Source organism: Paralichthys olivaceus, chromosome 14 (assembly GCF_024713975.1).
Source record: "Paralichthys olivaceus isolate ysfri-2021 chromosome 14, ASM2471397v2, whole genome shotgun sequence".
In the NCBI taxonomy this organism is placed as follows: Eukaryota; Metazoa; Chordata; class Actinopteri; order Pleuronectiformes; family Paralichthyidae; genus Paralichthys; species Paralichthys olivaceus.
Window position 1 is genome coordinate 22,486,262 of NC_091106.1, and position 15,988 is coordinate 22,502,249.

General features: G+C 41.4%; 1 protein-coding gene across 1 annotated transcript; it reads right to left on the reverse strand.

The window, feature by feature from the left end:
• Window positions 1-4,068: 4,068 nt before the first annotated feature.
• LOC109641958 (dual specificity protein phosphatase 19-like) lies at window positions 4,069-15,930 on the reverse strand. The gene is made up of 6 exons (XM_020106562.2): window positions 15,789-15,930; window positions 15,213-15,352; window positions 14,286-14,531; window positions 10,890-10,936; window positions 8,811-8,963; window positions 4,069-4,528 (listed from the first exon to the last, which is right to left on the reverse strand). Exons 3-6 carry the CDS (start codon window positions 14,512-14,514, stop codon window positions 4,337-4,339), a joined length of 621 nt encoding a protein of 206 aa, XP_019962121.2. The 5' UTR covers window positions 14,515-14,531; window positions 15,213-15,352; window positions 15,789-15,930; the 3' UTR covers window positions 4,069-4,336.
• Window positions 15,931-15,988: the final 58 nt, after the last annotated feature.

Consider the following 15,988-nt stretch of genomic DNA (forward strand, 5'->3'; position numbering starts at 1 on the left):
CTGCCTCTTTGGGGAAAGTCTGGTTAAGTTTAATTGTGGGTGTAGTTGGAGTTTTCCTCAGTTTAAATCTAAACTAGAGCAAACGTACATGCGTTCACGCTCCAGTAATTGTGGTGCGAGCAAAGGACGAAGTCAGACGACGTGATCATAGAACGATAACGATCACAACAACGACACTGGACTGACAGATGGCCCCTGTTCACTGTACTGAACTTACTGAATGAATACATGAGTTAATCTCTGAACATTTAAATCTGTATTTTTAACCATCGACTTTAAATTTCAATGATGTCCCACAAAAAGGTGCCCGGAGTGTTAATGCCCTATTTCACCATGTTAAACATCCTGGATCTGCTTGTTTATGTGAATGCATGAATGTTTTCTTCCTCGGGTCACGTCCCACCTCTCCGCAAAAACTTCATGGAAAACACTTCAGTAGTTTTTGTGCGACCCTGCCGATGGATGATGAAAACATCACCTCCTTGGTTCGAGGTACAAATCATCTTTTAATGCTCCGGGAGAGATTAGGAAGAATTATTAAATCATCAATGACTGATTGGATGGATTAGATGATGTGAGGTTAGATGATGCGTGATGAGCTGTAACGGCTCCACTGCTGCAGCACAGATTCTCACTCTTAGTCCCTCTGTGGTTTGAACGTTATCAGTTCCATGTAGAAAACCAAAATAATAATAAGGAAACAAGATTAAAGAGTTGTGTTTTTTTCTTTTTGTATTTTGAGGAGTTTTTAATATTCATGTGCCTCCCGGTGATCGCACATCCCTGCCGGACCTTGTTAAGTTAAAGTGCACCTAACGACCTTTCGCGAGAAAGGACAAGCTGCAACGCTTCACTGCACCAGCTCCTCTGCAGCTCGCAGCAAATTTGCAATTTTCTTTAAAAGTACACAGCCATTAACTTTAGGTTTATCATCTCGGGGGTTTGTTGGAGTTTTGTCGACTGCATTATTCAGCAGCGATGAGGTTTACTGAAGGTGTCCCGGCAGAAACTACACCCACATTATTTTGGTAATCTCCATCTGAAAGCCTCGCTGCATGTCTAACTGAAGCCCGGCGCTCTGACTCTTTATTTTCTGCTGTCGCACTTATGTTTTCATTCAGTGCGAAACCAAACAATTCCTCTCTTGTGTCTCGCTGAATGAGTCTGAATCACCTCATGTGCGGCGACGGTGGCTCGTGGAAGCATATCCTCAATAGGAAATTATCAAGACCCTACCCCCCCACCAGTTTCTGTCTGGTTTATTGACCGAATATTGTTGGTGAGCTTCGAGAAAATTAAAGTCCACAGTAAGAGGCTTATCTGATAAATTCCCTTCTACTTTGGGTCACATTATCCAACACTATCAGCCTGAAACCCTCCCACAGACACACGAGCGTAACACAGAAACTATTCGAATTTTTTTACTCTCTGTTAGATTCTTATCGTTTCCAGATCACCGGTTTTTGAATATGCACATCGATGTTTTTCCTTGCATCCCATCATGCAAAGTTTTTCTGCAACTAGCACATTTATATTTTGTTCGCGTTTTCAATGCAACAGACAGATAACGTGCGTCTGCAGCTGGATTAGGATTCCTGCTCAGGGGCTGAGGAGATAAGAAGGAAATCATTAAAATAAGCAGTGTAGTAATAATAATACTGTGTGTTAAATGAATGCTTGGTTTATTTAATAATATGCACCCACAGGGAAACTAATTATAGATTCATGCTAATGCTGCCATTCATTTTCAACATCTGCACATTTGAGGAGACAAAGAAAAATATGATGTAGTGCAGTTTATTAGTGAGCAGATGTTTTCCAGCGTGAAGAGCGGAGGAGGATCTTTTCTTTTTACGTGGCTGTGGTCACGTTTAGTACATGTGTGTCATATGTACAGATGAAGTGAATCTTTCTTGTGCCATAAGACAAAAATCTGTATTTTTTGATTAAACATCTAACAAACAGCAACGGCCCACCTGTAGAGACCATATCAACAATGAAGCTGAAACAATGGAAAAATCTTTTATTCTTAAATCTGTGACCATGACGGTTACACAACATGTTTTATTCTATCTTTCACTTTTAATCTTAAATTTCTCTATTAGCTTTTGTTAGTGTTATTATCCTTTAATTCGTCAGCCGATACTGTAAACTGTATTTACCGAGACGAACTAAATCTAAATCTGTAAAAAGTAAACACACTAATTGCATGTATTTAATTCACAGATTTACATAAACATTTACATACATACTTCATGTGATTACACGTGATGAGTCTTTTATGAATGCGGACGGCGTAGCTACACGCAGCTGTGCTTATATGCATATATGTGCTCATAATGTCGAGACACTGCAGGTCGACCGGTCACAATGTGTTTTATAACAGCTCCGTCCATTATGTCCATTTTGAGACTGGACTGTTCTTTGTGGATGAAAATAACAAAGCACACACCGGATTCTCCATCGTCCATCAAACCTGATGAGACCCAACAGGACAGATGACGCTGCTTTAGGGGACAGTGTTCGTCCTCCTGTGTGTAACCTGGCTCTCACATCACTGTCATATTCGGGCCTGCGCAGACCGAGGACGCGGGACCCAGGAGGCCCTGCAGATGGGACAGCTTGTGCCGTACTGTGGGCCGTCACATCCAGACGGCAAAATGTCACAAAAATGTCAGGGGAAGCCCGGTTGGCTTCAGAGCGGATACTCTTCAGTGATACACCAGTGAACAACACCAAAGAAAAGGCCAAACTCCCCTACACTCAAGTGCTGTCACAGACTGGGGCCATTAGTCACACACTGCCTCACTGTTTTATTTGACTCTTATTCAAAGCTGAAGACTGTAACAGGCAGAGATGTGTGTTTATTGAAGAGTTGCGCACATGATATTTATGTTCACTGTGACAGAGGACTGCTCTTTGCAATCAGTCCGTGGCTTTAAAGGGCTGTTAAATAATCTATGACCTTTATAGGACCAGTAGGAATTGCAACAAATTTGGCAGAAGTTACCTCCTCCTCTGAGTCTCTGGCTCAGAACCAACCTCCCTCCTTCCGCCTCCGCTGGGCGACAGCAGCCTGCAACTGACGCAAACTGCAAGGCTGCATTTTCACACAGGCGACAACGAGAGAGAGCAGAGATCCACCACAAATATCCCGTTTAAAGAGATAATACATCATGAAAGCTCCTTCTGCACGGAGATACAATTATCTCCAAAGAAAATAGGGAATGAACTGTGCAGTCGGTGACTAACTGTCTTTATGCTGCTACACAGAACCCTGAACTGTTGCTGTTGTCGTGACCAATGATGAGTCCCAACCACTGCTGCTGCTGCTGCAGACCCAATTAACTCAGATTAATCTTTTGGGGTCCATGAGTATCTGCACCAAACACCAAACCAACCCACACGTTATTATTGGAGATATTCTGATCCTGGTATCGCTACGGCTCAGTTTGAAATCCAGCTGCTCCAGATGTTCCTACACTTTCATTTCAAAGTTAGACGTGAAAACAGGCATTTTAAAAACAAACTAACGAAAGCAGCCGGTGAAGACGTCACACGCTCACTGTTATTACTCAGAATTGAAGATAAACTATGGCCATTATGTACATTTCAACGTATTTATTTTACTTATCGAAAGCTTCTCTTTGTGTAAATCGCACACAGCTCCATATGCAGAACATCTATATAGATGTGACGTGCGTGTGGAAATGAATCACTAACAATAATTATCAGTGAATGATCTCAGCTGAACAACGAACAGAAACCTGCCCGACGCACTTCGTCTCCGTTTGAACAGTTAAGACCAGAATACGACACCTTTGTGTTCTGTGGGTTTTCAGTGTCAGGAGCTCGTCCCTGAAGTGTTTGTTGATTAGAATGTGAACCAACTTCTCCTTCAGTATCTAACAAGCTAATTACAGACTAATTATTTCCAGGCAGCGGGGTTAGTTACCTTTGCAAAGTTGAGAAATTGATAGAGACAATGCAGCAGTGAGGTCTAACATTATAATTGATGCTGTAGCTGCTTCTATAGATGAGAAAGAAAAGAAGCTGAAGCTCAGGAAACCTGGTTTCGTCTTTTAATTATAAAACTGAGAAAATACGTGTCTCCAAAGTTAACAAAACTAATTACAATTCAGTTTAGATGTTAACTTTAGAGAAAAAACACACACTGGGCATTCGGCAAATAGAAATAAAGACAATTTATGTTTCTCTTTAGTCTGATGAGAACATCCATCAACATAACAACACCAAATCACGATCTCCACAACAATGAAACTAACTGAAACAAGTGATGGTAAAAAAACACGAGTCCTTTAAGTCCATTGTTGTGTTACGCACTCTCCGGTGTGTAGCTCTGTAGCTGCTGGAAGAATCCGGGGTTTGGACGAATCGATGGCCTCGCCAGCTTCACCTGCCTGAACGCATCATCGAACACCAGCCCCTCCCGCAACATCAGGTAGCCAATCACAACGGAGGAGGAGCGTGACACGCCGGCGTTACAGTGGACCAGCGCGACGCCACCCTGTGGAAAGAGGAGAGGAGCGTAACACAGGAAACAGAAGTTCGTGAATCGATTATATTATAATATAATATTTTATTTTGATTTAACCGCCAGCGTTTTCAGCCATTCTGCAGACAGTGTGTTTGAATGTCTGCGGTTCCCTTCACCCAGTGTGAGACACTGGCAGAAATTCACTACATCTGCTATTTGGAATTACAAGTCAGAGGCTGACGTGAACGTTTTTCCACTTGGTTGCTCATAATTACAGTCGTGAACGCAGCACAGAAGAGAAAGAAGCAGGTTTTTTTTCTCTTTTCTTTACAACCCCCAGATAAACAAGTAGGACCTAAAATCATGTTCACACTACAAATTCAGTAAGTTCAGATAACGAGCAAGCTATTAATGCAGCTATACACCGAACAACAGGTTCAGCTATTGAGCATCGGATTAAAAGAGTGAGTTCACTTTGACTACAAACCTTTTTAAACTGTTTTATCTGCAGAGATCTTAAGATATTCACATCCGAGAGTCATGCTGCTGGTATCTGAGCGTTAAATCATCCACATGGCCACTTGTCATGTTCTAATAAGTGAGTGTAGTGTTCATGCTGATGTGGCTTCACAGCTTGAACAGTTACTCTTTCATACCTTCTGCAATTTCTGACTCGTCGCCATCTCTGAACGCAGCATTAGACGGAGCGTGAAGTGCACGAACAAATCTGTGTGTGTGCACCAAAAATTTGTGATATGATTAATATTAATGCTGATGTAATTATTTTACCGCCTCGAGTGTCTGGCTGAGGATAAACTTTTAAAATTCCAGCCACATCTTTAGACAATGCGTGCAAGGCCCTCGGCTCGGCTCTGAAGCTCGGCGTATTGACACGTTCGCCTCGTGCGTGAAACACGGAGCCTCCCGTCGCAGAATGCCGTCTCTGCTCGGGCTGAAGTGCAGCAGAACAGAAACTGTGGCGCTCATTTTGATTTCACATGTCAATCAATACCCATTGAGGGGCAGAGGATTTGAATTGGCTGAACACACGCATGCAGCACTCTGGTTGCTGTAATTGACACGTTATCACTGTTATTTGCGCTGTAATCCAATCAGACGGTTCCTCGGGGTAAGATACAATCAAGTGAAGCACATATAGAACACACAGAGAACAATATCAGTCCTTTATAGGTTTCTATCAATCAGAAAGGTTTCTCTGCTCCGCTGTTATATTTCTGCTGGGGCCTGCAGTCAGAACAGTTACAGATCAGCTCTTGTTTTCTTTCCTCTGAAAGAAACACAAACACAAAACTTCTACAGACTGAAAATTGCCTGAGCCAGATAATCCATCACCGCAAACATGGAGACTTAATTTGGTTTTGTCAGAGTTTCCTGTTTTGCTGTTATTTCATTGCACCGGAGTTGAGTGTTTTCATATCAGCGCTCACATCACATTATGTTCTGCTTACGGACAATCTCCTGACACACACACGCACAGAGGGGAGGAAGTGCACGTCTCTACCAGGAAATAATCCCTTCATATACAGCATGTGAGGGGAAACTAAATGCAAGCCGAAAACATTTTGACTTTCAACATTAAATGACCCCAGCGTGGTCTTTTAATAGGTGTTCCCGACCACCCGCCTCGCTCTGCGCCTGGCTACAGATAGCGGATGTGTGTAAATGCAGCACAGTGAGGTGGCAGGAGAGCTGTGTGTGCACACCCACGGGTTAAATTAGCCGGCAGATATAAAAGACGGCGTTTTTAGGCTGCGTGAGCCTCCTGAGGGAAAGTAGAGCCAGAGAAGGTTTAAATTGATCTTTTAGTTTTTCACCTGGTGAAACAATTAAAAAGGAATGTTCGTGTATGTGTTGTGTTTATGTGTCAGCATCTGTCAGTGGTGGAAAATGATGAAATACATGAAGAAAAGTAGAATCTAGATCAAACTTTGCTCAGATATGTCAATTGCATTCCACTCTGTTCACCTCTTCAATGAATTATTGTACATTTGCTCTAATTACACGTGTTTTGTTTGATTGAGATATTCAGTAAAAATCAACACATCAGAGGATTAAAGCAACACTTTGTCACTTTTACTGAGCAACAGCGCCCTCTGTAGCCCCATGTGGTGATTAACGTAGTTGGGCTCCATGTCCATGAAGTGAAACACAGATGAGGGGGTGGATATTACCCATGATCCCCCTCTGTAACAAATCCACCAAACTCTCTTTAGAATAATTTTTCTGGCTGAATATTGGAGATAAAAGCTAAACTTTTTTCCTCCTCGACGTGAGACACTTAAAGATAAAAAAAACATTTCACGTACGTCTTCTAAATGAGGACGTGAACGAAACAGACGAAACAGAGCAGCAGCACGTTCGCGGGCAGTGCAGCCGATACGGAATGAAACACATTTTAATCAAACTGCTGATTTAAGTTAAACAAGTTGTGGAGTGCTGCTCTAAAATTCAGCTTTTAAAATAAACTGAAAAACGTATATGTATGAGAATGATGTATTTCAGGGGGTTTTGAAGAGTGAGACTGCCGGCCTCCCCTCAGACCCCCCTGACCCCCCCTTGGTTAACTGTATTTGATCCCACAGACACTAAACAGCTGAGCCTCATATTGCTGTCGGACAGAGCTTGAGACCACAACAAACATAAAACGGTTTGTCCTGCAGCTCTTATTAGTCTCTGACTCCGCGAATGTGGGAAAAACAGTGAAATCTCTTTATCCATATCACACATGTTTGAGTTAATCCAGAAGATCTCCTTTCGATAGCTAATGTAATAAGTAATGTAATATATTTTTCACTGAGCCTCCCCTGAAACAGCTCTGAGACCCTGTGGAGGCCCACCTACCACTGTGAAAACCTCTGATGTATATTAATCCAATTACAGACGACATAAACACACAAGACTGACGGCTGCTTTCACTTTCAGGGTCTTCGACTCACTTTGATGATAATACTGATGATTTTTGACTTAAAGGGATATTTTTACATTTTGAGAAATATGTTTCTTATTCCTTTCTTGCCTGAAGACTGACTCGTCTCATGTCTGTACAGTAAATATGAAGCAACAGCCAGTCGGCTTAGTTTAGCATTAAGATTGAGAACAGCCTGTTTCTATCTTCAAATCTGACAAAGTCCATTTACAAGAACCTCTAATGCTCATTAAATAATAGTCTGAATCATGTTTGTTTGTCTGTGCAAACACTGATTTGTTTTTGTTTCCATGCTGAATGTGTCTCTATCTAGCCAGGACCTGTCACAAGTCAGCAGAGACTGCAGGAAAGAAAACTGGGAGCAGCTTCTTATTCAGTGTCATTTAAAATGGTTGAGTTGTACATACAGCCTGCATGCATACATATAAAACGTCACCACATCTGTCCAGTAGTTTTTACGTAATCTTACATACAAACATAACGACAGGGATGAGAACACAACCTGCTCTGTGAGTCATAAAGACTAAAAGTGTTTGTGTAGTGTAACAGAGAAAGTCTTCACCCTTCATTTAAAAAGAAGTGAGTTGCAGCAGGCCTGCACTTCTCCGGTAAGTTTGCTCCAGCATAGAAACTGCTTCTCTATATTTTCACCAGCAGATCAGAAATGTGTTTTGGCCCTAAACCATCCTGTGCTTTCCAAACCAACAGCAGGATTACGAAATCAATTCTTCAATGGACAGAAAGCCCGTGTGAAGATCTGAGAACTGGACCAGCGTGATCTACTCGGACTCGAGCTGCAGAATTCTGAATAGTTTTTTTTTTAAGAAAGACCTGTAAACACAACATTACAGCAGCAAAGTTTATTCCAAATCCTGCAGAGACAGAAGTCCTTGAAGATGTTCTTGATTTTGTGATCGTCTTAATGTGACTGTTTCAGGTCTCAGTTTAACTTCATCAACTGAACCTGAGCGACGACTTTCAATCTTTATCTTTGTTGAAGTAAAGAAAAACCCTCACTGTTGTTGTGCTTGCTCAAAGCTTAGTCATGCAAACTTGTACGTCAACTACACAGTTATGGAAACATATTTTGTTGTTTTCCATAATTCGAGCTAGTGGGAGAGTGATGAGCAGAGGAGGCCCCAGACTGGACCCACTTATTATTTTTTTAGAATTTAAACACTTAGTTTTTTTCCCAGCCAGTCTGGTATTATATTTTGGTGTGACTCTGTTCAATGCAGCTCTCAGATCCAGTAATATTTAGACTTGGATATTGTCCCTGTGTTGTTTAAATGAATGAATTCCAAGACTCTACTAGTATTCGTCCACCTGTCAACTGTCAATGTGTGAAGCAAGTCGTGTGTGTACCTGTTCTCGAGCCTGGTCTATGAAGGAGCTGCATTCCTCGAGATAAGAAGTGATATGGGTTTCTGGGAGGTCCAGGATCTGGAGTGTCTTGTACACCAGCTGATCTGGGAACAGGTTGTTTACGCCGTAGGCCACGTTGAGCACATGTGACACCTGACGGACACAGAGACAATGGGAGAAAATGACCCTCGAGCATTGGCTTGTTTTTGCTTTGGCAAGACTGTGAGACACATTCGCGCTGTCGGCCACATCGATGACATGACACGGCCTGAACTTGGCTGAGGGAGCGGGGGCACAGGGACAGAGCGAGAGAGAAGGTGAGCGAGAAAAGGACGAGAGGGGGGGAGGAGACGGGAAAGAAGACAGATGGCTCCAATTCATTTTGCAGTACCTGTCTACTCTCACTTAAATATAGCTTACCTCAGAGGGCAGGATTCTCTCCTCCTCTGCATCTTTGAATTGTTCTGATGTCTCCTGCCTTTCCACTGTTCAACATCTAACATTGATTCTTTTCAGATAAAGGATGAGTCTGCTGTTATCAGTTTTTTCTTATTCTCGACAAATCCCAGGAAAATGGCTGAACCAGCAATAAACTGATCCAACTCCACTAACAAGTATTGTGCGTGTATCCAAAGTCTGATGTGTTCGATCCCACGTACACGTCCCTGCTGCTAGAAATACAAGAGAGAGCAAAGCGTATTAATCCGCCTCTGAAAATAGACCCCAACAAATGCAGGATGTACTCGGGTCATGTTTACTCAAAACTACAATACCCAGCTGAAAAATCAATCCGTGCACTGAAATACTACCTAATTAATACTCTCACATTATTTTCAATCTCTTGGGGCAAAGTCAGCCACTTTAGGTCATTAACAACAACCAGCAATTCGAGCCAAATGTCAAGCAAATATATCGTTAACAATAAAAATGAGAATAATGGCAACATTTCTCTTTAATAAGAAGACGGGATGGGATAGAACACATTTCCTCACTAACTGAGTGTGTTTACGTGAACACTAGTATTCTGGTTACTGTCAGAAAATACCGGTTTTACTCGTTTATATATTTTATTATCAGTTTGACAGGGAGATTGTTAGTGTTAACATACAGTTAGTTCAGTTTCCATTTGTTATGTTCAAATTTCAAACTAAAGTAAATAGCAAACTTCATAAAACTGTACAACACTGAAATACTTTCACAAATATAAATAATACCCTGAGAGAAGAAGTGAAACAAAAACAAATGTCTTGACTTCTGCGATGCAGATGATCCACATTTTCTTTCTCGCTCTTCTCATCCATTTCTAAAGATTTGATGGAGAAGCTAAATCGAGCAGAGCTGCAGATGCTGCATCGTTCTAGCAGCCATAAAACAAACTGTGTTCATCCTCAGCCGATGCAGAAATGTGCATGAAGTGGGTTTAACATGTGGAAGAGTGGAAGACAATCTTACACGGACATGGATAATGGATAATATAAAGAACCATGCACACAGGGAGACGACTGAACGTGCATGTAAATGTCTTCATTGTGCATTGACTCTGCAGATTAAAGATTTGATTTCCTCACAAACTACACTTAACTATTACGGCCCTTTCATTCCGATACCGTTAAATGTTTATTAAACATTCTACCAGTGAGAGCAGGTTTTTATAAAGCATCCTCTGGGGCCCGCTATCAAATCTCCTGGGCTTTAAACGCTACCTGGTAATGTATGGTTTGGTTATTAGGCAGTCAAGGTTTCATCCCAGAAAGTGAAGGTATTTGTAATCTCTCCAATTCATCATTGTGAGACTGCACAGGCAGCAATATGCTGGTGCCTGGGAGCAGCCACTGCAGAGAGGAGTCGTCCCACTTCTCTGATGTGGAGGAGCAGCGCTGAGACTTACTGTAATCATTTACTCCCTCTACTGAGCTACACTGTCACTGCATGAGTCACGAAGCTCCTCCGGCTACTGGCTGGCTGCTGCCGACACACAAGAGAAGCACACGTACGCGGCTGCCTCTAATCTCATGTCACCACACATATCATCAGAACAAGGCAAGGGCATGCCCGCTCTATTGATCCCTCCGCACTGACCTTATATCTCTGCAGGGTGTCCGAGTCGTGGGCTGCATCCTGAGAGCCTGAAAAGACAGAAACAACTCTATGATTAAAAAAAATACTTTGAGAAACTAAACTAACCTCTTAAAGTGGAAAGTTAATTAGTGTGTACAGCTGGAAAAATTCATTATAAGAAATTCTGTGAGTTGCCTCTTGATCCATCTTTTAAATCAATTATTTAACCAAAATAACAAACATTTAGATTTTTTTCAGCCTCTATATTATGAGGATTTGTTGTTTCTTAGTTTTTTTGTAGAATTTAAGTTGAACATCCAGATAAACAGCTGGATGAACTAAATTAAAGCAGTCTCTTTCCGGCCTTATATGACGTCACTGTGACCTTTGACCTTCGAGCACCAAAATCTAATCAGTTCACGCCTTGACGCCAGCAGAACATTTTTATATAGATTGAAGAAATAATAAGTGAACTCAACGTGTCACCCAGGGCTCTAGAAACATTTGGCAGGTATTTATTTTACTTCCACACATTTAATCAACTGAACAATGAAGCACTTAATTGTAAAGAATAATTAACAGATGACTGATACTGAAAACTACTTGGTTGCATCTTTATTCCTGATAAAAAAAAAATAAACCAGAGAACGATCAGCGTATAAAGAGAGAAATCTAATCCCATGAACTGTCAATTCAGTGTTTTAAACTTCAGGAGCAGAAAGTAAAAGCCACAACAGTCTGATGTCAGTCAGCGGAAACCAACAGTGAAATGAACAAATGCTACAAAAAGAAACGGGAACGGGAATCTAATGAAAGTTGAGTCAACAGCCTTAATAAGAGCAAGAGCTTCAATGACTAATGCGGCAAAGGAAGCAGCTCTAAGTCTAATAGAGGAAATAAAATCAGAAGGAACATACAATAATTCAAACTGGACGACCGTCTCTTTCAATTTGTCAGATACCTCTTCACGGAGGTCTTTAATGACAAGGGCTGGGAAATAATTATGAGAAAGAGACGAATGGAAACAGAATATGATCGTGAGCCTTCAGCAGATTTCCAGGGTGGATTCTCTGCAGCGGCTCGCGGCTTTTAAAGTAGCTCATGTATGCACTCTTTGCATTCGCCAAGCCACTTCCACCTAATGCCAAATTCAGGGGGTTGAGGCGTTAATCTAAATCCGAAAGAATGAAGAGTCTTTGGAAACAAGCCAGCTCCGGCGCATGTGCCTCATCAGTGTCAAAAGAAAAGATTTGAACTGACACGTCTGTGAAATGATGCAGGATGCCAGGATTTTGAAAAACAATTTCAAACACAAATATGACATGGGAGCATGTTCAGTCTGCTTAACTAGAGAAGACACATTCCATCATCTTCTTCTTATAGCAAATGAATTATTTGAATTCTATATTTAGAAATAAAACTATATATTTGCTTGACGTTTGGCTCGATTTGCTGGCGGTTGTTAATGTCTTTAAGAGGCCGACTTTGCCCCGAGAGATTGAAAACGAAGTGAGACATTAATTAAGTCATTTTTTTTCAGTTTGTGGATTGATTTTTCTTGAGGGTTTCAACAGCTGCTTTCCAGTGAAACATCTATCTCCACATTTGATCATTGTTAGGTTGTCGTGTGAATCAAGTGAAGGAGATGTGTATCTGTTCCAAGGTTTAAAACTTAAAAAAGGTTACGTTGTTGAATTAAATTCTCGCTTGTTGTTTTCTTTAATAGCCGTCTATAAAATATAACTTGCAATAAAAGTTTGACAACTATTCATTGTAACCCTACATGTATGTATGTGTATGTGTGTGTCAAAATAATAATCGAGGAATATTACTGTACAACCTCCTTCAGTCACTGAAATCCCAGTTTATTGCTAAGTGTGTATTTATATATATTCATGTGAAAAGAGGCTGCTCTCTCGTCAAGTTGAGTTACTGCTGGAAATTACATTGGAAATAATATCAAATGTATATTTTCATTTTTTAATGGAAGACTAAAGAAAACCACAATGACAAGAGGCAATTTCACCAATACTGCAGAAGCCGATCAGACGTACAACTGAGTGTCAAAACATGTCAACATGAATGTGGTGCAAGACACTTAATTTATTCTCAGGAGCTGTTGCAGAGGATAGTTAACTTGTACTTTGGGAAATCAGCAGCAGTTTTATTCGATTACAGCAGCGCTGAAGCCACATGTGAAGAAACTCACCTCGGTATAATCTAACAGATGTAATATTTCATTGATCCCTGCTGAGAAATTCTGCTCTGGATTCTCTCCAGCCGAGAGGTCAGAGCGCAGCGTTAGCTACAGGAGCGAACAGCACCCCAGCGCTGGGAGGAGGATTCAATGTCAGGCCCAAGGACACGTCAGCAGGACGGATACATGCTGACATGTGAGGGTGTCAACCTGCGTCCTCCAGCTGCAGAGCACCGCGCTCCCCGAGACGAATTCAAAATTAATGACATTGATTTATTTGTTATCAGCAGCGGACAGGAATACTGAAGTGACCGAGACTCTATGAAACTAACACTGTCGGACGCTCAACACCTCACAAGCTCCACTGAGGCGCCTGCTGCCGTAAACACGCGATAATATCTGTGTAACACGTGAACCTGACACTACCCAACAGAGAGTTATTATTATCTTCCATTAATCTGACGGTTGTGGCTTCATCCCCGGCTCCTCCAGTCTGCATTTTCGACCACATCGTACCTCAACCTGCTTCTAGTAGCTGAGTCGTTGGTGTGTGAATAGAATGAACGAGCTGTATGAATGAGTGAACGTGACATTTAATATAACGAATGGTCGTTAAGACTAGAAAGGCTCCATATGAATACAGTCAATTTACCATTTACTAGTGGCAGCTGTTACAGTGGTGGTAGTAGCAGCTGCCGTAGAGTCTATATTGGTGGTATGTGTTTTAAAGACAGTAGTTCTAGTATTAAAGATTAGGAAATAAGTTTAAGTATAAGTACATGACCATATATATAAACGGTGATCATTTAATATCATGTGACCAAAGCTGTGATCGTCATGCAGAGACGCCTGAAATACAAATTCAGTTTACTGATGGAGGCTGTGGATTATAAACCAAAGCTCCAAAACACCTGACAAGTGAACATTGAGTGTTGAGTATTTCACTACAGATACAAAGTCCTGATTTAGAAGCCACAGTAGTAGTATGTGCATTCATAGAAGTAGTATTATCAATTATTCTAAAAATAATCTTGGTAATGGTGAGTGACAACAATAAGAAAATATAATGGTGAAAGTATCTTATGTGTAGAGCAGAGTTTACATTCCCACTAAGAGAACCTAGAATCTACCTTTGGTTAAAAACAATAGTAAACTAGCACTGGCAGTAGAAGTAGTGGTGGTGGTAGTAATAGTAGTAGTAGAAGTAGTAGATATATTACCCAGCAGCAGGAAGGATCTGACAACACCAACTTGAAGGTCCAGACTTTTATCTTCTACAAATCCAAATCCACTTCCCTCCTCCAGCTCCTCCACCCGCTCCACCTCTCCCTCGCCACCGTCGCTCCTCGTCTCCAGCAGCTTCCTACCCGTCACCGTGGTAACACGCGTGCACTGTTTCCTCAGACGATTTTTGGAGAAGCCCTGGATCTCCTGACCCAGCGAATGCATCACACCAGGGTTTACAGCTGAGACAGAGAGGAGTCCACAGACATGATGTGTTTGTAGTCAGAGATTAAAATTAACAACCACTAAACACACTTCACTTCAAATCTTTAAGTCGTTCATAAGAACTATACACTGGTGTCTTTACAGGGTTTTTTAAATATGTACAGTAGATGTATGTTAGAGGTATTTGTTGATCTACTAGTTTTTCCTTCTATTTCACATTTCAGATGTTAGTATTGTACTTATGTATTTAGAGAACTGGATTTATCAGATTACTTTACTTACTTTGCAGATCCACATTATAGGACGGCATTTAACAACTAATACATTACGATGTTGAGTAAAGGGGGAATTCACACACTACCAAATACTATATAAAGTAATAAAATAAGCTCCACCTTTACCAGCTGCAACATTAAAATGATGTAGTCATTAATGCATCAGTAATTACAATCCACTAATAGCATATCACATACAACTGCATGGTTCATTCTGCATAACGAGTACATTTAACTTTGGTACTTCACGTATATATGTTTATATTTTATTATAATCAATGTGTGCCTCCACTTGAGTGACATGTCTGCATGAGTGTTACTTGTACACGAGTATTTCTACACTACAACTACTTTCATTTCAGGAGAATGTCTGAGTTCGTCCTCCACCTCTGTCTCTGGCATGTCGCTGCCTCGTGCACCCACCTGATCTGATTCAAACGGGTTCAATTCAAAGTAAATCCAGCAAATCCTCCAACCCCTCGGTGCTTTGGGTCTAAATGTTCAACACGCAGCAGCCAGAGTTCCAGAGCAACACGAGACAAACGAGCGAGCAGCAGATTCTGCTGCAGAGATGAAAACACAAACACGATCAGCTGAGAGTCGGAAGCTGCGTCAACAACACGATGCGTTCAGGGACTGGGGAGGAAAATAGTGAATGATTCGTGTTCACTATTTTTTTCTGAAGTAAAAGCACAAAAATATATTACCAATGATTTATACAAAAAGTGACACACATTAATCATTATTAAAACAACAACATATTCTACATATTCAACACTGAGGACTGAGGCAGATACTGTGAATGAATCATGCTACAACATAAGTTGTTAGACATGTTTGTGAATATGAATGTACGATGCTAAATCTTTATATTTTATACATATTTACGATCCACAATCAGGAGCCAATACGTTACTGAAATCTAATGGAACCCAGTCAAACAAACACCCTCACTCTTGACAGCTGGTCGAGAAAGTGGGTGTGAGGTGTTGCTGTTACCGAGGGAGCCGTGAAGGCAGCAGGATCCAGCCTCAGGACACCTCCTCATCCCGGAGACCGAGAACCGAGGCAGGGACACGGAGGGGTGGAGTACAGGAAGCCGCTGTCCCCGACCACCCGAACATGGGCCACATCTAACCACCCGCACCGAGCTTCTTCTGCCGCCTCCACCCGTGGGAACCTGCGAATAATCCTCCATT

Bases quoted from the DNA above. Each gene is read 5' to 3' on its own strand.
- LOC109641958 (XM_020106562.2), bottom strand. From the start codon at position 14,514: ATGCATTCGCTGGGTCAGGAGATCCAGGGCTTCTCCAAAAATCGTCTG. The intron at 10,937-14,285 runs GTAATATATCTA...CTGTCTTTTCAG, and splicing joins CAGATCCTTCCTGCTGCTGG to GCTCTCAGGATGCAGCCCAC. The intron at 8,964-10,889 runs GTCAGTGCGGAG...TGTGTCCGTCAG, and splicing joins ACACCCTGCAGAGATATAAG to GTGTCACATGTGCTCAACGT.